Below are 22,937 nucleotides of genomic sequence, written 5' to 3'. Positions count from 1 at the left end.
ATTCCTTTCTGAAATACACTGATCAGACAACAAACTTTGCTCAAATTTTTTCATGCATATTTTCTACTCCAGAGTGGTCACAAGAAAAATTACATTTTCTATTCTATAGTGGCTATTATATGACAAACCTTACCCCAAATTCTTTCATACAAGACATTAGTTTTATCAAATACGTACAGAACTTAAAACCTTGTCCAAGTTATTTCATTTGTTCTCTGCTATATGTATTGAAGGCTGTTATAAACTTGACTTTATGCAATTCCATGTTGGGTTTGAAAGTTGACAGTTTATTATTTTTACAGTATCCAAGACTAGGTTGAACCATGACTAAACAATTAGAGATTTAAGTTGGATAAATGGTGTCGTCAAAAGTTTCAAAGTCTCAAAACATTTTCTCGTATTGAAAACAATTCTTTTAATTGTAGGCTTCCATTAATATTCATCATAAAATATAGTAATATATTAATGATTGACGAGTTACAATTAGTCAATTGAATGAAATTCAATTACAAAATGTTGTAATTACTGTTGGTACTAGTAAATCTTTTTGTTTTAATGAATTTACCAAAACAAAGAAAGAAGACAAAATACAGTTCTATCTTCTGTGTAAAAACTAATATTTAAATTATGAACTATAATAATTTATTATTCAGTTACTTTTCGGTGCACATTTAATTCAAGACAATATTCATTATTTTAGTTCATAAACGACAGTCAACAATACGACATGAACTATGTATTATGATCATCAAAATCCAGATATATGATAACATTATTGAGAAATGAAAATTTAAGAATAATGAATAATCACGAATTCACGATTCAATTTACTTTAATCATTTATTATTTATCTTGATTATTACTTGTACTGTTATCAAAGAGTTGGAAACACGAATACTATTATGTTATCTATGGTAAATAGTAGATACCTGTAATATATATAAATGTTAAATATTATATTAAATCATAGTTTAAAGTTTTTAATCTTTATATCTCTTTAGTCTTTGCTCTTTACAATCATTGTCCATACTACATACGGCATACATGTTAGACGGTGTACACTGAAGTATAACAGTCTTAACTGACTTAACAGTTTAGTCTCGTGTTTTCCTCCATTATTTTTTAAAATTTAAGTCATATTCATATAGTTTTATTTTATCTCTTCCAGGCATTATTATTACTACGGTAATTTTTATTATTATCATTAACTATTGATATTATAATCAATATTATAATTTACAAAATTTGTAAATTTAAAATATATAATTTTAATAATTTGCTATTATTTAATACTAGCACTTAAAGTAAGTTAATATTTTAATTTTCAAAATTGGAACTTCTCGGAAACACAAGTAAAATGAAAGATTATTTTTGTTTTATGTCTTATTCTAAATAATTGTTTTTATTTGTATTTTTCTTTGTGTAATTTAAAAATTTTATATTAATTTTTCAGGGAATTTTCAGTTATAGAATTTCAAATAGTACAATATATCAATATGAATCCTACTCTGTCTATCAAATGCACACCATATATTAATGGGTCAAAATTTAATACAATTCGTGGTGTTTTTTGTTTAACTCGGCGTTTCAAATCAGACGATGATAATAATTCAAAAAAGAACCAATTAGCCGTCGAAAAACTAAATAATCTACTGAAAACCATGAAAAAAGGAAATGATACCAATAAGCTACCTCAACAATCTAAACCTATTGAGTTGGCGAAACCTAGACAATTGGCGAGAAAAGCAGAACAAAATAAACAAGAAATTGATGAATCTAAACAGAACAAGTCATTGGGTGAAAAATTATCTGATGCAGCCACCAAAGTTGCTCAATCAATTGGAGGTGATACAAATAAAACTAAATCAGACCTATTAAATTTGCTAAAGATTTATAACAATGAACCTAATGATTCTTCTGATAAAAAGATGAAATCTTCTGTTCAGTTAGATGATCTACTTTCTGGAATGAAAATTGATCGATCCCAACCAAAAGATGTATCCCTTAAGTTTAGTGATGTTGATAAAGCTCAAAGAGTTAGAGAATTGATAGGCCTTAGTTCAAGTGACCATCAAAGAACTAAAAGATATAAAAAGCCAATGGATAATTATGTGCCAATTAGTTTATTTAGCAGTGAACCACTTGGTATATTTAAAGATATTGACATAAATAAAGATATTCCAATATTACCTACTTGGGATAGATTACATGAAAAGAGTTTACAAACAGCAGTAATACATCCACCAAAAAATATTTATGAACAAATGATTATTTGGACGCAACAAGGAAAATTATGGAAATTTCCTATAAATAACGAACAAGGTATGGATGATGAAAGTAATGTATTTTTTGCTGAACATGTGTTTTTAGAACCATTAATTGATGAATGGTGTCCGAAAAAAGGACCTATTAGACATTTCATGGAATTAGTATGTGTTGGTTTGTCAAAAAATCCATTCTTGTCTGTTGAAGAAAAAAAAGATCATATTAATTGGTTCAGGCAATATTTCTATTCTAAAAATCAATTATTGAATGAAATTGGTGCATTTGAAATTAAGTCATTACCAGAAAATGTTAAGGAATACTATAAACCTATTATCCCAGACGAATAAAATAAATAAATAATGTAGTGTAGAAAAAATAAAAACTTATTAAACTATTTTACAACATATGTTTTATTGTTTTAAAAAGCTAACTTTTCATTTAGTATAAGTGTAAAAAAGTGTTATAATTTCATTGATTATACAATACAAAGATTAAATATTTCTGATAATTTAGAAGAATATTTGTATATTATTCTATTGTTTAGACTGAATTATAATAAGTTATATTTGTTTAAATGACTTGGGACTTTTTCATATGTTTAGCAAAAAACAATGAACAATATTTAAAATATAAAAAATAAGTTTATTCAATTAGGAATAAACATCATATTATCACAGGACATCAAATTTATTTAATATTAGCTATATTTCTCATTAATAGAGTAATTTATCCAACTTGCTATGGAGTCATGGAGAAGATATTCATTATTTATCAAAGTTCTAAAGTTCATATCATTCATATCTCAGGTTCTTTAATTTTTAATTATTATAACAGTTACTTAAATTTAAAATAAGCAAACATTATACATAATAATCGTCCAACTCTAGATTGTGTAATAATCAGTGATGATGCTGAACTTATTAATATTTATTTATTAAATTTTACCAATTTCCCTTGTATCATAAATTGATATTGATCACCCATCATTAGATTTTTTTATAAAATTTAATAATGCTTAAGCTAGTGAACAATTAGTCTCTACTTGTTTATAATTTAAATACTGTAATTTTTATAACATCTCTAATTTCCTTTTAAATATAGATTTTGATCTTAATCTTAATTATAATTTATCTCTTGAAATACTTGTCTCAAAAAACATTTTATAAAATTATTTATTATTCTTTCAGTTTATTAGTACCTAAGACAAAAAAAAGTATGATATTCACTTCTCTGTTTGGGCTAATACTGAACTCAAAGAATGTATTATGATAAAGAAGTTTAAACTTTTTACTTCTTGTGTCAATTATTTAGAATTTTATAAATTCAAAATTAATAAAAAAATTTATTTTATAAATTAGATATTTTCTAAATTAATGGAAATATACTTTTATTAAGAGTTAACTTAAAGATTTTAACAAAAAGTGGTGTTAAAAAAAATATAGTGATATATATAAGTTAATTTAATGTTACATATTTCATTAAGTTTAAGCTGAAACCTGTACTTACTACATTTTATTACTTGCCAACGTGTTTTATATGACCCGTTTATTAATTTAAAATAAAATACGGATAATGCTTAATTAAGCATATTTAATACATATTATTTAAACTAAAAGCTAAAAATAATGTACCTATCCAAGAAGATTTATTTTATTTTGAGTACAAAGTACTTATAACTTCTTCTAGAATACAATTACAAATTGTTTTTAAAATAGTTAATTACCTATAAAACAATATCAAGTATTGTATTTTATTTAGATTTACATTTTAATAATATAGCATAATTAACATATTATAAAAAAATAAGAAGTTCTAAATATTGTCGTAAATTTTACTCGTAATTATAATATAAGCACCATAGCATCCAAACATACGAGAGCAGCGTCACCTCATCAGTGATCAGTACTGTAAAAAAAATACCATAGAAATAGAATACTACAACGTAATTATCAATCTTATCATATCGTTTTCGTTATTATGTTTTTTTTTTTTGGTTATGTCTAATATATTTTTTAAATTATTTTAATAATTATCAAAATCAAATTATCAAATTATTACTATTTAATATAAATTTTATTACTAAAAATTTTATTAATTCATATAATATTATAATCCATTGCTAAACAAATACGTTTATAATGTTTATACACCTGTGATTCCATCATAGACATAGAGTAATACTTTGTGGATTTCATATTCTAAACGACGATTTATGATAATTATCATTTATCTTAAATCGTGATATAAACGTATAATTAATTAGCTAGTTAGTTGTTGATGTTATCATTAAACTGTACTGTGATATGTTTTTACTTTTTAAGTACTAGTTACTAGTTAGTCAATTATTAAATTTTATTTGTTTTAATAATATTTTGTTGTGAAAAAATAACCTAATGCATAGATATGAGGTAGCTTTAATGATGAATGAAAATCGATTAACAAATAGCTTTAAAAGTTATGTTGGCTGGGATGATGATGAACAGGTAAAATTCTTAGGTATTATTCTAGTACTTAATATAAGTTGACAAAATATATATTTTGAGCTCTGGCTGTATATCAAATGTTCATCTTAGATTTTGCCTTTAGTTAATAAAAGATTAATGGGCAGTGATTTTAGTAGTGGTTATATAAAAGATACAATATATTATAAGTAACCATTACATTTTAGTGATTGTCAGGGTTCGGTTTGAAGGCAATATAATCAATAAAAAAAGCATTTAAAAAGTGAAAAAAGGCATTTAATTTATGTAAAAAGCGTTTCATAAATATACAACCAAATTTAATTTACTAACTAGTTGATATTAAAAAAAAAATCTCTACCATGTACTTAGATAAGCTACCTTCAATAAAACGTAAACGGTTTGGACTCAAAATATTTTTGGACATAGAAAATAATCTTTTTACGTCCACCGACTTTATTGAGGTGTATTTTATACACAAATAATTATCTAAATTAAGATTACTACTTATTAAATTGTCATCACTTGTTGTTTCTCCATTCTAAATAATTTTAAACCTAACATCGACAAAGCACTGTGAAGACAGTTCATTGATTTTTACCGTAGGCAAAAAAAAGTAAAAATGCATTTATAAGTCAAAAAGGCAACAAAAAAAAATGCATACACAGTCTTAGATATTAAATAAAACACATTTTTATATAAAAATTATTTTTCTATAATAATTATTAAAAAAAAAAAGCTTTTGCCTTCAAATCCAAACCCTAATGATTATGTACTAATAATATTGTTTTGGTATAAATTCCAGACTATATGACTATTATAAGTTCTAAAATTGTTAGTATTGCACAATTGTATACATTTATAGTTAATTTTGAGTTTTCGATAAAAATATTTTTGGGTTGGTTTTATAATGTCTTCAATCAGATTATAAGAACTAATAATTATTTTAAAATATTTATTATTATTTACATGTAAAAAATAATTTCTTTTTTTATTTATGATTATAAGTTTTTAACGTTTTAACTAAAGAAAATATTTTTTAATCATATTAGCTAATATCCGATTAATTCTTATTTTATTTATATTATTACATTAAGCTAAACATGCAGAACCTGTTTATACTTTATAAATAATCCAGTTACAAAACTTTATTATAAGTATTTTAAAATTTTTAATTTTTTTATTACAGTTATGCCGTAAAATTGTTGTCTACTTTATCTAATTAATATATTTCTTTAAACCTTTGATTATCAAATAAAAAATATAAATAATTGCTTAATTATAATCTCTATACAATAGATAAAGAAAAATACAATTTATAATATTCTCTTAATTAATTTTATTAAATTGTGTATTTATTTAATTTTTAGATTTCAAGTTGTGAAACATCATTTATTGAGCAAGAATTTTCACCTAAACTTCATCCAGGTATTTAAAAATAGTGTAAAACAGTGTATTTACTTATAGAAAATTAATTTTATTGTGTAGCTAGTTTTATAAATGCTTAAGTAAGCCATAAAGTGAAGTTATAGATACTTTGTATGTTTATTGTTACTATTATTTTGTGTTAATTCTTGATTTAAAATAATTAAATTATTCCTTTTTTTTTATGTTATCAGATTTTAGAACCATACTGTAATACAACCAATTTTCCATGTCAGCTACTCCTGCTTTCCAGTCAAAACTATCATTTAAAGATCCTATGTTATTTCTTACAATGTTTTCCCAACTCAAATAAGATCGTTCTAAATATCTTTCCTTCTACAGATTTTTTTATTATTATGTGTAATAGTGAATTATGACTGTTTGGCTCGACCAACCTATTGTAATCAAATACTCTAGATTGTATTTAATATATTTGGTTTCTGAAAAAGTTCCTTTAATTCTTAGTACTTTTTTTTTCTCTATTCAGTGATTTCTTCGTATTTTACTGGACAAAAGTTCTTTTATAGAATTCTTCTACCTTAGATAATCAATTTCTATTCTTCTATTTTTTTAAATGTCCATATTTCTGCTATGTATATAATAATTATAGAACATAAAAGTATAAGATATAATTGTATCTTTATCTCTTTCGACAAGGACTGAGTTATCTTTATAACTGGTTAGGTTATACTTTTACTACTGGTAAAATCTCTTACCAATATTATATTAAGCTTGAACATCATGTTTTAGAGTAGAATTTTGAGTTTATTTTATACTATAACACCAGTATTTCTCTACCTTGTTAATGAATTGTAATGGCAACACTATTAAAATATTTCATACTATTTCACACACACTAAAAAAATCAGAGTGATGGGTAGGTTAATTGGAAATATAAAATATATAGATAATAAATACATTATTTTTAATCATCATGGAAATTATATTAAGTATTAACTAGTTTTTCTAAATTGTATCAAATATGTTTGAATATCTTGTGCCATTTAATATATTTTCTGACACGTTTGTACTTATTCGGCAACACACTGGTTAAGAAACATTACTATTAATAGTAATAACTGTAGTATAGGAAACTAAATGGCAAAAAATTAAAATAGAGAAAAAAATAAACTTAACTGTATCATGAGCACATCCTGCTTTGCAAATAATGATAACAATAATAATTATATTTATATTTCTTAATAAAACTAAACATAAATATATTATGTGTGTTTGAATAGTTATATCTTCAAAATTAAAAATATATTGTTATAAATTATAATATTACAGGTGAAATGATAATTGCTGAAGCACAAAGTGTTTTATTATTCACTCCAGTTAATGAACAAAAAACCGGCATATCAGGTTTTTTGTTTGTTACAAATTTCAGACTTTCTTTTGTTACTTCAAACGAAAAACATTTAAAAGTAAATTTTAAATTTAAATTTAATATTATTTATACATTGTATTTTAATTCAAAAATTGTTTCAGGAAACATCATATCAAGAAAATTTGCTTTTGGGTCAGTATGACGTATGTCTTTCCAATATAGATATTATTTATTTATTAACAGGGGACAAAAAAAAAAGACTAATGATAGGTCATCGTTTTAATGATAAAGTCAAAGGATTACATATTATCTGCAAAGTAAAGGAAACAATATTTTGTTTTATTTTAAAATATATAATAAATAAATATTTTTTTTTGAAAATAGAATATGCGAACACTATCATATAGTTTTAAATTTTCACCACTTGGCCATGGTAAAATATTAGCAAATGCTTTATTGCATCATGCATTTCCAAAAAGACATCAGCTATTGTTTGCTTATGACTACAGGTAACTGATTATTATTAAAAATAAAATGCAACTGTATTTGGTTTTTAGATATTAACAACCAGCTCTAAAATGAATAATAAAAATAATAATTAATCTTGAGAATTGTGTTAAGAATTCAAATCTAGTTTTAATTAAATCTAGGATTTTTTAAAGAAGAATTTAATTATCTTATCAACCTGTTAAATGTAGCTTCAACTGTTTCGAGTAACTGATATAGGACCTACCATAATAAAAGTGCTAAATTATTGTGATTTGCATGATTTTTATAAATTACTAGATAATGTTTTCTGCAATTGTATATTTTCTAAATTGAATTAATAAATTTGTTTATTCTTATTTTTTACTGATATAATTTTAAAAAAGTGCAATAAGGAAATTATGATGTGTATAATTATATATTTAACTCTGACTTCTAATACACATAATATAATAAGATACTTCTTCATAATTCAATCATTATTAATTTTATTATACATGGTTAGCATTTAGATTTCAGGTTTATTATAACAATATTAATAATGTTTCAAGTAGTTTAAATATTAAAATGGTTAATTTCTATTATAAATAAAACAGGATCTTATATAGATAAAAAAAAAAGTTTGCTTTTAAAAATCACTAAGATAATTATGTCTGCAAAGGGAAAGATGAGGTTTAATAATCTTTTGTTTTTACTTAGTGTATGCTATTTTACTATGTGTGGACCTGTATAAGATTTTCTTTATTGTTCAAGCTTAATGCTAGATTTCATGAAAAATAACTAAAATATTCAAATAAATCAATAGTAAGGTAATGGACTCTTATACATAATTTAAGTGACATTAATAGGTCTATTTTGTTTAAGTTACTATTAAATGTTAACATTTTTATGCAACCTAGGCTTAGGGTTATCTAATAATTAAAAATAACATCATAAATTGTAAATTTTACATTTTTTAAGTAGGGAGCCAAATGTTCAAAGTAGATATTCAACACCTACATTTAGATGTCGAGATGATTGGGAAAAAGAACTTCAACGTACCAAATGTGTTGGTTGGACCTTAAATTCCTCTAACAATAAATTCCGTTTATCTGCAAGGTAAGTTAATACTTCATAAAACTATAATTATTTCTATAGAAAAATAATATGTTTATAGCTTGCCACAGTTTATTGTTATTGGATCTGCAGTTATTGACACTCATTTGCGAATAGCAATGCAACATTTTCGAGATGGACGACTACCAACTTGGTGTTGGAGCACTGTAAATGGAGCAACATTATCTAGAAAGGCAGATGTTGTGGATCCATCTAATCTAACTCAAGAAAATGCTATGTTAGAAATAGTAAGGAAATCGCATCCTGGTCGTCTTAGACCTTTTATAATGGATTTAACCAAAAATTTGCCATTGCCAAAAGATGTTAATCAGAGTTTTATTAAATTACGAGAACTGTGTGCTCCTGGTTTGTTCTAATAGTTCATAAATAATTATTTATATTCATTGTTAATATTAAAAATGTATATGTTATAATAGAAAGTGCGCGGCAGTTTTGGGTGCAAGATAATCATTTTTATTCACTTTTGGAAGCCAGTAAATGGTTGCAATATGTTTCAAGTTGTTTAAGTTCTGCTTTAACAACTGCTAATAAACTTAATAGAAATGAGTCAGTTGTGTTACAAGGTATGCATACTTAAATTTTTAAATTTAAATATACCATACCAATAAATAATCACTGTTAATATTATTCATATTTTAATTTTGATTGAATAATGTGAAATGGTACTTTATAAGATTTACATTAGGTATACTCCGTGAATTAAAATAGTGCAATGTATGACATATTCTTATACAATAATTATATTTCATTATTATTTCTTAATATATTTATAATTTATAACTATATATAAAAATTTTAACCTTAAAAAAAATAATGATCAGAATGTTTGCAGTCAATTATTTTGGATAATTCTTTTCACAAATAGAATAATAAATTTCCCTCATACCTTTTATTGTTTTTTTGTAAAACCAATCTCTAAAGATGCTTAAAATTTTTAAAACATTTCTATTTTTATGCTTATAGACATTTTCAATTTTCATTTTTTTTTTTTTTTTCTATAAATGTTGATAAAAAAAATGTATTTGGTCAAAAAACTTAAAAATTAAATACAAGATTCTATATAAGTTGTTATGTAACTTTACTTTAAATTTACATTATAATTGATTAAATATGGATAGCTTTCCAATTATAAAAATTCTATATCTATGAAATTCTACAATCCATTATATAATAACAACACATAATTATATAGGAAATAATAATGAATTATTATTTTTATCTTTTAGAACGAGATGGACGTGATTTATGCTGTGTAATTTCTAGTCTAGCCCAATTGATGATAGATTCTTATTTTCGATCCATTGTTGGATTACAAACATTAATCCAAAAGGAATGGGTTGTTATGGGTCATCAATTTTGTACAAGACTTGGTCATGTTAATAGTACTGATTCTGTTAAAGTAAAGTATATATTTATTTAGTATAAATTATTTTTATGATACTATGTGTAACTTTTACAATTTTGATATTTTATATAATTCTATCTTATGGATGAATTGAACAGTTTATAAAGAATTTACCCATTAAAAAATTACTTACAAAGTGATATTATTATGCACTTTATACATCAGAAACTCAATTTAGATTCTGAGTAAATAATACTTAAAATATTCACTAAATATTTACATTAATATTTTTTAGAACTTTTAAAATATTTTGGCAATTTATAGATACTTATGATTTTTTAATCTTTTTTTTTTTTTTGCTAGACTAAAAATAAATTTTAGGTAAAGCCATATTCATTATTTATAAACGTTTGAAGTTAAATTTTTATGAATTTGAGATTCTTCAAATTTATAACAATAAAAAAAGTTTTTGTAATTTTTTCTTTTAATTATTGAAGCATTTCTATATTACTTATTATTGTTTTGTACACATAAAATTTTTGTAGTAACTAATTTTTATTTCATGCCATTTACAGGCATTATATATTTAGCTGTGGCCTTTACATTTAATATAAATTATTATAAATTTAAAATTTTTGAAAATACATTAATCCAATTTTTTTAATAGATATTAAGTGTATATATTTTGATGAAATAGGATATTAAAAAAAAAATAATGAAATTTTTCTTTTAAATATTTTAGTTGTTTATCTGTCCAGAAAGTATTTATTGTGACGACTATTTGCAATCAATTATAGCATGAAATTTTTAAAATGTTTTAACCAATTTTAAGTTATTTTACTAAGAGTATTCACATAATTATATGTACATTAATATAGACTTTTATGATATACAACAATAACTGTTTTCTGGATAAATTATTTCTTTTTATCAATAGTTAAATAAAGTTCCTGAAGATAAGCAAAATCAAAATTAAAAAATATTTGTTTTAATTTAGTTTCAACTTTATAAAAAAAAATAACATAAGTTTAAATTTTTACTGTTTATTTTTTATTATTATAACTGTTTTAATTTTATGTATCTTTAAAACTTGATTTTCTTTTACGACTTGATTTAGAACAAAAGAAAAGTTTTAACCCTTTAAATTCTAAATTAAGAAATGAATATATTGAGTTTAAAATGTTTATTTTCGTACATAGAAAAAACATATTTTGATTTTTAATTTAAAATGTCTTTCAAATAAAAAAGTGAATATAGCTGGTATGTATGAAAGTTCTAAATTATAAATTACTATAATTGCATAAAATAAATGTTAAAAACAGACATTTTTAAGTATAGCTGGTTTTTTATGAAATCATTTTTTTACTTCAAAAACAAATATCTTTTTAAAATATAATAATAATTACAAATACATAATAAAAATATAATAACTAAAATCATTAAACCTCAATATTTATTTTTAAGTGTTAAATTGTACATATAATTTTTAGTTATTCTTCATTTTTCAAATTTTAAATTTATTAGTATGTCTGTTTTTATTTTCTTTTATTAATTTGATTATACTCATATTGTATCAAGTTATAACTATCAAAACAATTTGTGTATTAATAGCTTATTCACTGAAAATATAATTCAAAATACTATTAAAGACTTAGTTATTACTCATTGCTAGTCCCACACTTAGTGTTAAAAATTCTAATACCTAGATAAAATAATAATGTATTATAAGATTTTTTGAATTGTGACCAAAACAAGTCTTCACTTAATAAATATTTTTAACTATATATCTTATATTATTAATAATGAGTAATAATTAGCCTCAAGTGAGGATAAAAACAAGTATTAAAAATAACAACTTGAGGATTAAATATTTTTATTTTAAAATTCCATGATTAAATATAATTTAATAATAAAAAAATAATAATAATTGAATATAATATTTAAAAATAAAAAAGTATGTAAAATAAAATATGGATAAAATCTGTTTAAAAGATTTTAATAACCATATTCTTCATGATAACAGAAATCATCTCCACCTTCTTCATATTTTTTTTTTAAATCATTTACACAACTCTTTATATCAACTTTTAACTGTTGGGGTAATTTCAATTCATCAATTGCTACATCTCTAATGTTGTTAGCTAAAAGTCTTCTAGAAATTATATACGTGCAAAGTTCTTGCAAAGTATATAATGGAGTCTTAATTTTAACTATGATTGGTGGACATTCATATTTTTGGTAATGAACAATTTTTTTTCCATTCCCTAATAAATATCTTTTTGTTATATGGTCAAAAAATGTCCAACTAGTATTAATATCTTTTGGATCATCAAAATGATATTCAGGTTCATCATACAGTAAACAAGTTTCAAATTCAAAATCTTCATCATGTGGTCTTTTTTTCCAAATATTAATGTCTGAACCAATGCAATTTATAAACTTAATGCCTCCTTCATTTTTATCCATTTTCTAAACATAAAAAAAAAAAATTTATTTTAGTTCTTATTGGTTAGTTTATATATATATTTTTTTAAAGTGCTGCAAATTTTAACTAAAATGTTATTAATTTATTATAAATTGTATCTAGTTGATATATACTGTGTGTTCGCCAATTTAAGGAACACTGAATTTCTCAGCCGGTTAAATTGGAATAAATTGAATTTTTTACAAGCTAGTAGTATATAAATACACATTAATAGATAAATTTCAAAACTTTTATTATTTCGGTATTTGCATGCACAGTAAAAATATTTATTGTTTTTTTAATAGCAACACCCATTTTGAACAATGTATTCAAATAAGTCTAATTTTTTTTAAGTAATTTTGATGTATAACTGTGGTTCTAAATTAAAAATTGACTGAATGAAAGCCTTTTTTTTTATATATATACGTGTTATAAATAAGACCTATTCTATGACAAGCAAGATCTCCAAATATTACTCTACTTTTTTTCTCATGGGGAATTTAAAAATGATAATTTACAAAGATCCTTCAATCTTGCAGATTTAAAAAACAAAATTGTGGTTGCGTGTAATAATATAACTGAAAGTCAAATAATATCAACAACCCATTGAGGATATCTCCAATGATTCAATTATGCGTAGAAAATAATGGAGGAAACTTTGAGCAATTTATTTAATCAATTGTTTTATTATAAAATAACTGTTAAAATTAATATTTAATGAAAAAATGTACAATATATATACCCATTTTATGTAAAGTTTATTTATAACACTTATGTAAAAAAAAAAATACGTAAAAACATTAAATTAATCAATAATAAATGATTATAAATGATTTTATGCACTTAAATGAATCGTAAAAATGTATTCATTTATTAAAAAGAAAATGGATTTTATTCAGTCAATTTTTAATTTAGAACTACAGTTGACACATTAAAATTACTTAGAAAAATTAGACTTATCCGAATATAGTGTTCAAAATAGGTGTTATTATTAAAAGAGAAACAAATATTTTTATTGTGCTTGCAAATACCGAAATGATAAAAATTTTAAAATTTATCTATTAATGTATATTTATATACTACTAGCTTATTAAAAAAATTGTTTGCGTCATGAAAAAGAAATCCAACAATTTTTGTTGTTTTTAAATAAAATATCTATCAATTAGGTATTTATTGTATAATTTCTTTTGAAATCACGCCCAATTTTGATGAATGTTAATTTATTACAAACATTTATGATATATTTTACAAAGTACCTACACACTTATTCTTTAAACACCTCATATAATAATATATGGAATATTAAATCATTATTTTCAATTTTATTCTACTTACAAATTTCTTCTCTCTGTTTTATTTTGAACAAAATAATTTGGTATTAAGAAAAATAGTTAACTCAAGATAAAAAAATAAACTACAATTATGATTTACCTCCAATCTTCGATACTTAATTAAATTTAATTGTAAGATGTGAATTGTTAACATAAATAATATAAATTAAAATAAATATGAAAATTAAGTATTAACTTTTAATTGTTATCTGTTGATAGGATACAATTTGATTACAGAAGATACCTACGAATTATGTACGGTTAATGGATATTTCTATTAACCGTGCGAGTTATGGTCATCTATGTTTATATTTATTATCTATGGTTCTAGCGATTATCACTGTTACACTTCACTATCTTAAACCTTGGTGACGATACACCGAAAAACATATTGTTATTTACTATACTATTATTTACATCATAATAATTTTATTTAAACTACTAGAGCTATCTACCTTCTAGATTTCTAGAAGATGAAAGTTTTAAACAAACAATAACAATATTTTCAATTTTGTTTTGTTGTTTTTGACTTTTTGACTTTTGGTGGATAAATAGAATTAATAATGAATAAATCAAATTTTCAAATTTTATCATATGGCTTTAAATGATTTATAGTCTATTTACTAACATGACTAAAATCTATGTATCGTATTATAATCTGCATTAGTTACCGAACTTGAGTTAAAAATTACAATCGTTATGATCACTAAGCTGTGTAGGCATGTAGTCTTCAACCCAATTTTGCGACATCGCACTTTTGTAATTATTAATTATAATTATTACATGTCATTTATAAAAATATTATATTTGATATAAATCTAGCTATATAACACGACTTAATTAGCCCAGAAAAAATGAATAAATATTTAAAAAATAAGGCGCTATATCTTGGTTTTAGCGTAACTCAGTTCGTGTATAAATCGGTGTTGTACTTCCCAGGTGTTGCAATCCTACCATATTGGATAGCAATTCTATACTAGGTGTATTTTATATTCAAACTTTGTTTAGTCATAGTGTTATACTCCATTATAAACTTACCTAATATTATTATTTCTGAAATTTTCACTAGTCAGTTGAATAGTTTTTAGATTTTATCAGCTACAAATGATCTGTAACCAATAACAATACTGTAGTAATTTATAGGAGCTAACTAACAAAGCTATAAAAACAGTAACATCTGGTTTACGGCCCAAGCTCATTATAGTCATTTTTTTTTTTTTAAATATATATTTTTAGACTTTGAATCTGAAAGGATATGTTAGTAAAATTAAGTATCATTTAGTTCAGTAGTTTCCAAGTTTATAACCATTTTGGATGGCTATGTGCATTTATTTATATAGGTATAATCATTATTACCTAAAATGTTTTGGTATCAGTGAATATGTTTATTATTTGTTTTATAAATTTTATTAGCCCAATTAAATTGGTATACACTTCTGTTGACTATAATGCTGAACCATACTTTCTACAATCTCTTCAAGTGGATGAAAACCTATATTTACATGTTACTGAACTTCCCAGGATAAGCAATGCAGATTAATATAACATTAATAAATTGTAATTGAAATGCGAGATTAAAAAATAAAAAAACATGTGAATTAATAATAAATTCATAAAAAATAAAATAATTACATTTATTATACAAAATTATATTATTAAGTTTAAAACTAAAATTATTGTTAGTCTTTAACTTTACAATTCTACAATTATTTAAATTTAAGTGTTTTTAGATTAATATTGAATATTCAAATTAAAATACAAATTATAGAAATGGTAATAGTATTTTATGTTTGTATTTACTAATGTTGATTATTTTATATTAATTGATAGCCATTAGATTGGCAAAACTCAAAAGTAAACTTCATTGTCAAATATTTGTATCAATAATTTCATGAATATTAACATCATAACTTTTACTTAATGATATTTTGCAGTCACCATTGTTATTGTTATTTTTGGATTGTGTATGGCAACTACTTCAACAATTTCCTTCAAAATTTGAATTTACTGAGACCTACTTAACTACCCTTTGGGATGCATCACATATTTCTATATTTGATACGTTTTTATTTGATTGTGAACGAGATCGTCATTGTGCTACTAAGGTTTGGATATTTTATTTAATTCTCAATACTTCTAGCTTATAAAATAATTTTATTTAGGATGTTAGTCCGCTGATGTTACGTTCAATATGGGATTGGGAAGAACAGTTTAAAGACCATGATTTAATCCAATTTCATAATCCTCTTTACAATGCCTCTAAAGTTAAAGACGATCTATTAAAAGTATCAACAGAAATTTCGTGTCTTAGTATTTGGACACAATGTTACTATAGGTTTTTGCCTACTCTAGAAATATCAAATGGAGGTAAACCATTAGTAAGTATCAAATTTTATTTATATGTTTACTTTTAAAATAATTTTAATTAACTATTAAAATAAAATACTTTTAATTTTTTTGTCTTAGGAAGATTTTGCAGTCAGAACACTAATAAATATGAGTGATAATGATTCTAAGGATACTCAAGAAGTATGTACACCATCTAACATTGGATCATTTTTTCCATTTACACATTGGAGATCTAGTAATTCAGTTCCTCCATCAACATTAACAATCAGCTCCTTATCATTAAATACTAGTGATTTACAAATGGAAACATCATTGGTTGAAATACCTGAACATCTATAAATAAGTAATAGCATAGTAAAAAATTTCCATTTTAGTTATTCTGATATAAAATTTAGTTCATCGTCATTCTTACTTGTTTTTGACAGGCTATTTACATGTATCATATTAGGTTAATTTTAATACTACAGATAACTGTGTAAAATAAAATGATTGTACAATATATTTTGAAAAACTAACACTTAGTAACTATTTCAATTGACACAAATTCTTAAGTAATACACTTGCAATTATTATTAACAAAAAAAAAAAAACAAATAGTATTATTGAATGTTAAAAAATATATCTATATTTAATTCCAATTTGTCTATTTTAACTAAAAATGAATGTGTGTGTGTGTGTTGTTACCTAAATACTGTTATTTCTATAATAATTTATTTTTTTTAAACTATTTTTTACGGTTTAATTTTAAAATATTTTATTTTTGTAAGATATATTGTGTTATTGTTAAGTTTATTTTTAAATACTGTTTATGTATTAATTTATTTGAAAAAAAAGTATTGGTACAAATCTGTATTAAAATTAAAATGTGATATATAATAAAAACTAAATAGAATATTCTAAACTTAAACAAAACTGTTATTCATAGCCACTGATTTTTTTTGGTTTAATATTACTACTTATACAATATTTAAAATTGGGAAATTAGAAAAGATCATAAATTTAAAATCAAAAAACAATCAATTTTTTAATTTTGTAATGGTTTTTTTTTTTTGTTAATGTTTTAATTTCTTCATTATTAACCTTTAAATAATAGATCATCATCATAAACATATCATACATAATAAGTAAACTATAGTTTTCTTATGATTTCAAAGAATTTATATTTTTTATAAACTATTTCCATGATAGTAACAATTTAAATAAATTAATCAGTTTCCATTTGATCATCTTCTGATGAGTCAGATTCATCAGAAGATTCTGAAGAGTCACTGGTTGACATACTATCATCAGAGCTACAGTCAGAAGTTACGGTTTTCAATATATCATCATTACAAATCATATTCCATTTTTTTAATTTTTTGATGTCTAAAATTCATATTTAAATGCAAATTAAGTATTCAAATATTTTAAACTTATTAAAATTATAAAATACTATTCTTACCTAATGAATAAAAATCATTGAGTGTCAACGATTTTGAGCCCTTTTCAACAATTCCACCATAAACAAATAAAGTATTATGTTTAAATGCTAATCCGCTATGTGACCGTGGAGTAGGCGTCTCTGAATTTACCAAACATTGAGCTACTTCAGAGTCTAGTTTGTTTGGTTGTTCTTTGACTGAAACTAAATATAATCACCAATTAAAGTAATTATGTTTATATTATTTTATTAGAAATATTTTATACTTAATCTCCAAGTGGGTGTATTTTGTTCCATATCTAACATGTACAAATCATTATAAAATGTACTAGTTAAATCATCTTCTCCCTGTTCTTCATCATAAACACCACCAAATAAATATGCTTTATTATGTCCAGTAATAGGTGAACCAGATAAACTACAACGAGCAGTTGGTAAAGAACCAGCTTGTTTCACTTTTGACCAACGACAATTCAAAAAATCTGTATCACCTTCTATAAAATTTAATTTAAAAAAATGGATTATGTATATTATATTTTTTATTATATAGCATAAATAATACAGCAATTTCAGATAAAGAGAGAGGATGTCTGTGCATTATTTATTTTCTCTCTTTGACCCATATAGAATATAGAAAATTTTAATTCAACGAAATCAGTTTTGTTAAGATTTAGTATTAGAATGAATTGACTTATTACAATAACTAAAAATTCAAATCATTAACTATATTATTAGCTGTCTTATAAATTATAATATTTAAATGTATAATGTTTTGTATCATAATTTGCAAAAATATAAGTAAGGGGTAAGGTCACAGATGTATTTAAATTTAAATTTGAAAATAGTTCAATTCACTTAAAATACTAAAGCTAACAACATAAGGATGGTTCAACTATAGAATGAATGTCATCTAGGTTCTACTGATCTATGAATTTGCTTTATTATACTTGGGTCAAAAAGAGTAATATAATAATGCTTTGACATCATCTCATTGTGTATTTATAAAAGACAATTATGGAAAAAGAAATATTTAATAGTAAAACTAAATCTTAGTTCTATTTTATTATTTTTTATCATCTTTGACATGTTTTTAACAGAATCCTTTTTAGTTACATCTATATCTATACTTGGATAGTTGAATACTAGCTGGAATGTTGTAGAATGAGCATACTATTGTTAGTAACTTATCAATAACCTTTAATTAATATTTAAAATTAAAAGACATATATATTTTTTACTGATCACTTTATTTTTGGTTAAAATTTTAACTTACTTTCAGGAGTTAATATAAACATATCAATTAGAATTGTTCCTTTGTCATAATCTTTCTTAACTTTTTCTTTACAATAACCACCATAGACAACAATTCTACCATCTTCTAGAGCAAACATTTGACATCCAGATCTTGGTGAAGGTGCTTGTCCTAAAAATAATTTATAATAATTTTTAAATAAAAAAATACACAAACATTACCATACCAGAAGTTTTTATAGTTTTCCATTTATAATCAGCCAGACTGAATGCATATAAATCATTAAAATATTGATAGTTATGAGTATTATCCTGAAATCCGCCAAATAATACCAAATGACGTTTGCTAAGTACCATTCTGTGACCACTGCGAGCACACGGTCCTCCTTCTGCCCTAAATACTGAATAATTAAAATCGTAGAACAAACAAGTCTACCACACATCTGGATAATTGTAATTATATTTTTTCAACAAAATTAAAACAATATAATCAGAATTGATTAAACTAACTCTTTACTTATAGCATAACTACACTTAGTATTTAAGAGATGCTGAAGAAATAAGAAATTTAATAAGACCTAATAAGGTATGCTACCTCTTATTGTATTTGAGATCAATAAAATACTTTATACATTATAAATTGTATTAAAAATACAACTTTTACTATAGTTTATCTAGCAAGAGAACGCACTGCTTCTGCGCATGTAGACTGACAACCACGGGAGCCAGTTAGCACACCAGGCTGGGTACATGTAGGGATGCACAAAAATGTATCGATTTTGGTCAGCGCACAGCATGTTCTCTCGCTGGACAGACTATACATTAATATGAATCGTGAGGAGGGTGTGTAATCGATCTAACACATTTTAAAAATTCATAAAATATATTAAATTAATAGATTTGAAATGGATATAATTTTTGAACTAAATGTAACACACTAAATTTCATTGTCCAACTGTTCCTTTAAATATGAAAAATTTTAACTAGATTTAATTAAAATTATAATTGAACCAAAATTATTTTTTTTAATAATAATGACTTACATCACTTTTGTCCAATTTTTATTCTTTAGTCCAAAAACCCATAAATCATTATAATGATAAAATTGATACTCTGAAGGACTGGCAAATTCTCCTCCAAAAATCCACAACTGTCCATTATCTATAGCAACACTTACAGCAGAGTGTGATGATCTAGAAGGTGGTGCACCAGGAGCATCCACTAATGTCCATGTATTATGACTTATATTATAAAATATTAAATCGTTATACATAATGGTCTGTAACAAAATATGATGAGTTATCAAATTTTACACAAAAAGAAAAGTAATTGAACTAATTTCTTCAAATTTCTAAACATTTAAACATATAACTAAAGGTTAAATTGTAATAATAATATTTTAATATCTTAGTACAATATATGATTCTAAGAGGAACAAGTATCGATTTTTTTTCACCTTTAAGAGTGGTATAAATGGTTAAATTATTAACTTGAATTTATTATTATAATATTTTATGGGTGCTAAAGTTCCAAATTTTGACTTATCTGGTTTATGTTTTTGCTATGAATGTTGACAAATATCTTCATAAGTTATACATGTAACACTTTAAAAATATCTAGAACATGTAATTATTTTTTTTATAAATGTTAAAATTTAAAAAATTTGTCAAAATCACTTTGTATTTTTTTTTGTAAGCAATTGAAAATCTATAAAGTATTAAATTTAAAAAATTAATGTTTTGAGTATGTGCTCAATTTAAAGAATCTACAAAATTTTTGCTATGGTTTACAATTAAATGTTCAAAACCAGCTTTTTTAAGTTTACTAAAATTATAAACCCGCTAACAACTTTAATAAACTGTTATTTCTTTTTTTTGTATTTATTGATATTTTATTAAGAACTAAACTAATAACATAGGTAATAATAGATAATTATAAATTATAATGTTGGTATGTGGCATATGGATAAAGCAAAAATATTGTGGGTCGCGATAATAGTCATAATCTCGTATAACAAGAAAAAACCAATGAATCTAATCATACCATTAATGTTTAAATAATCTATAAGTTAATAACAATAACATTTGATAAAATAAATATATACAATGATTTTGAAAAAATAAGTTGAATACCATATAACCATATAACACTACAATTAATATTTATTAATTAATATAAATTAATTATAATATATTCTTAAAATAAAAGTTAAGACACTGTCTTAACTAAGAATTTATTTTTATAAACAATAATTTATATTGAATTCAAATTAACAAATTGATTCTAATCCTTACTTTCTCAATTATAAGGTACATAATATATATCTACTGTTCATTATAACTTATGTAATACATATTATTTATTAATTACTAATAGTTATGTTATTTCTAAATAAAATTATTTTTGGTAAATATAATAATTAAAGTAAAAATTAATACTCAGGTATTAATGAAAAAAAGGTGATTTAAAGTAGAACTTGGCTTTGAAAATAAAAATTCATACTTACATTTTTACCATTGTGGAATTCTCCACCAAATAGAATAATTTCATCTTTATCTGGATGTGGAACAAATGAAAAATTTGATCTCCTTGATGGATTATCAACTTTTGTTTCAGTCACCTTAACTTTTGCTTTGTTTTTGGCCTCAATATGAGCCACTATAGTAGATACTTCAGGCTAAATAAAATTTAAAAATGTTACAAGGTTATATGAGTAGACAATAGTCTACAAAATACATTTATTTTGTTATGGGACAGCATAATGCTATTAAAATCGATTAGATGCATTTATGCAAAATTTTATTATAATAATAATGATAATAATAATTAATAACATTAGTTTTTGTTAATTTAAATTAACTGAAAGAGATCATCATTATAACTTTGGTCAACTATTTCATATTTTAGAAATTAGAATAAATCATTTAACTGATCTTCTTTGACGAGATCTGCCCTACCTACTTTTAATATACTATTATTTAGCAACTATACCTCTCCAATTTTTCCAATATCCTTTTTAATCCTTTGCGCTATTTTTTTTTCTTTTTTAGCAGTTGCCTTTTCAATGCGTGATGCTCCTTTTTTTTTATTCTTGCCCATGATCACTATCCTTTATTTACCTAAAATATTATTAAACTTAATATTAAGCAAAACAATTTATAATAAATACAATATTCAAGTAATAAATTTTCAAAAATAACCAACTCACTTTTTTTAACAGTTATTGTCAATTGGCTAGTGATAATAACTAATATTAATACATACTATACAAAACTAAATTATTTAATTTGTTTATTAGGTATATTTAAAGTTTTCGTATTTTTTATTACTTAATGATAAATTGTAATATATAATAATTATAAAATTATAATTAAAAATTTAAATTACATCAAATATTTTCTAATCACTGTTCATTACCACGTTGTTTTGCTATACTTAAAAATTCAATAATTTTGATAATCAAGGTAAGCAAATCGTTATCACATTATCTACGATAGTCGATACCCAATAACCTGGTTATTTTCATGGTTGTAGATAAATTCAATTATTCAAAATTTTAAATTTTTTATTTAATATTATTAAATATTAATTAACTAAATTGAAATTCAGTATTTCTAAATGCTAACAGTTTTTTAAAATTTAAATTATAAAAATGTTTTCTAAATTAATTTACTAAACAGTAAACATTCAGTTGTA

At 23.2% G+C, this 22,937-nt stretch overlaps 4 protein-coding genes across 10 annotated transcripts; 2 read left to right on the top strand and 2 right to left on the bottom strand.

The window, feature by feature from the left end:
• The first annotated feature begins 938 nt into the window (after positions 1 to 938).
• On the top strand, positions 939 to 2,661 carry LOC112592940 (28S ribosomal protein S31, mitochondrial). Of its 3 annotated transcripts, none has more exons than XM_025337119.1 (2): positions 939 to 1,185; positions 1,454 to 2,661. In XM_025337119.1, the coding sequence occupies exon 2, from the start codon at positions 1,497 to 1,499 to the stop codon at positions 2,610 to 2,612; it is 1,116 nt and encodes a 371-aa protein (XP_025192904.1). In that variant the 5' UTR covers positions 939 to 1,185; positions 1,454 to 1,496; the 3' UTR covers positions 2,613 to 2,661. The 3 variants fall into 3 exon arrangements, with proteins under 3 accessions (XP_025192904.1, XP_025192897.1, XP_025192910.1); XM_025337112.1 differs by lacking the exon at positions 939 to 1,185 and adding an exon at positions 1,262 to 1,352; XM_025337125.1 differs by lacking the exon at positions 939 to 1,185 and adding an exon at positions 1,287 to 1,304.
• A 1,880-nt stretch (positions 2,662 to 4,541) lies between these two features.
• Positions 4,542 to 17,146, top strand: LOC112594477 (myotubularin-related protein 10-B). Of its 3 annotated transcripts, none has more exons than XM_025339291.1 (12): positions 4,542 to 4,748; positions 6,095 to 6,152; positions 7,440 to 7,576; positions 7,641 to 7,796; positions 7,864 to 7,988; positions 8,926 to 9,063; positions 9,122 to 9,426; positions 9,498 to 9,644; positions 10,308 to 10,480; positions 16,156 to 16,326; positions 16,384 to 16,599; positions 16,692 to 16,813. In XM_025339291.1, exons 1-12 carry the CDS (start codon positions 4,659 to 4,661, stop codon positions 16,710 to 16,712), a joined length of 1,737 nt encoding a protein of 578 aa, XP_025195076.1. In that variant the 5' UTR covers positions 4,542 to 4,658; the 3' UTR covers positions 16,713 to 16,813. The 3 variants fall into 3 exon arrangements, with proteins under 3 accessions (XP_025195076.1, XP_025195060.1, XP_025195069.1); XM_025339275.1 differs by having other exon boundaries at positions 4,545 to 4,748; positions 16,688 to 17,146; XM_025339284.1 differs by having other exon boundaries at positions 4,659 to 4,748; positions 8,929 to 9,063; positions 16,688 to 16,909.
• LOC112594495 lies at positions 12,391 to 14,684 on the bottom strand. Of its 2 annotated transcripts, none has more exons than XM_025339303.1 (2): positions 14,322 to 14,684; positions 12,391 to 12,895 (listed from the first exon to the last, which is right to left on the bottom strand). In XM_025339303.1, the coding sequence occupies exons 1-2, from the start codon at positions 14,373 to 14,375 to the stop codon at positions 12,422 to 12,424; spliced, it is 528 nt and encodes a 175-aa protein (XP_025195088.1). In that variant the 5' UTR covers positions 14,376 to 14,684; the 3' UTR covers positions 12,391 to 12,421. The 2 variants fall into 2 exon arrangements, with proteins under 2 accessions (XP_025195088.1, XP_025195097.1); XM_025339312.1 differs by having other exon boundaries at positions 14,226 to 14,397.
• Positions 17,147 to 17,640: 494 nt separating the features above from the next.
• On the bottom strand, positions 17,641 to 22,489 carry LOC112592394 (kelch domain-containing protein 4). Of its 2 annotated transcripts, XM_025336424.1 has the most exons (9): positions 22,450 to 22,489; positions 22,233 to 22,360; positions 21,748 to 21,918; positions 20,285 to 20,520; positions 19,469 to 19,635; positions 19,264 to 19,413; positions 18,257 to 18,484; positions 18,012 to 18,194; positions 17,775 to 17,935 (listed from the first exon to the last, which is right to left on the bottom strand). In XM_025336424.1, the coding sequence occupies exons 2-9, from the start codon at positions 22,338 to 22,340 to the stop codon at positions 17,775 to 17,777; spliced, it is 1,404 nt and encodes a 467-aa protein (XP_025192209.1). In that variant the 5' UTR covers positions 22,341 to 22,360; positions 22,450 to 22,489. The 2 variants fall into 2 exon arrangements, with proteins under 2 accessions (XP_025192217.1, XP_025192209.1); XM_025336432.1 differs by lacking the exon at positions 22,450 to 22,489 and having other exon boundaries at positions 17,641 to 17,935; positions 22,233 to 22,340.
• Positions 22,490 to 22,937: the final 448 nt, after the last annotated feature.

This window comes from Melanaphis sacchari, unplaced genomic scaffold, assembly GCF_002803265.2.
Source record: "Melanaphis sacchari strain LSU unplaced genomic scaffold, SCAv2.0 Contig0_pilon_pilon, whole genome shotgun sequence".
NCBI classification, from domain to species: domain Eukaryota; kingdom Metazoa; phylum Arthropoda; class Insecta; order Hemiptera; family Aphididae; genus Melanaphis; species Melanaphis sacchari.
The sequence above is the reverse complement of the archived record's forward strand: the minus strand, read 5'-3'. Positions and strand labels throughout refer to the sequence as shown.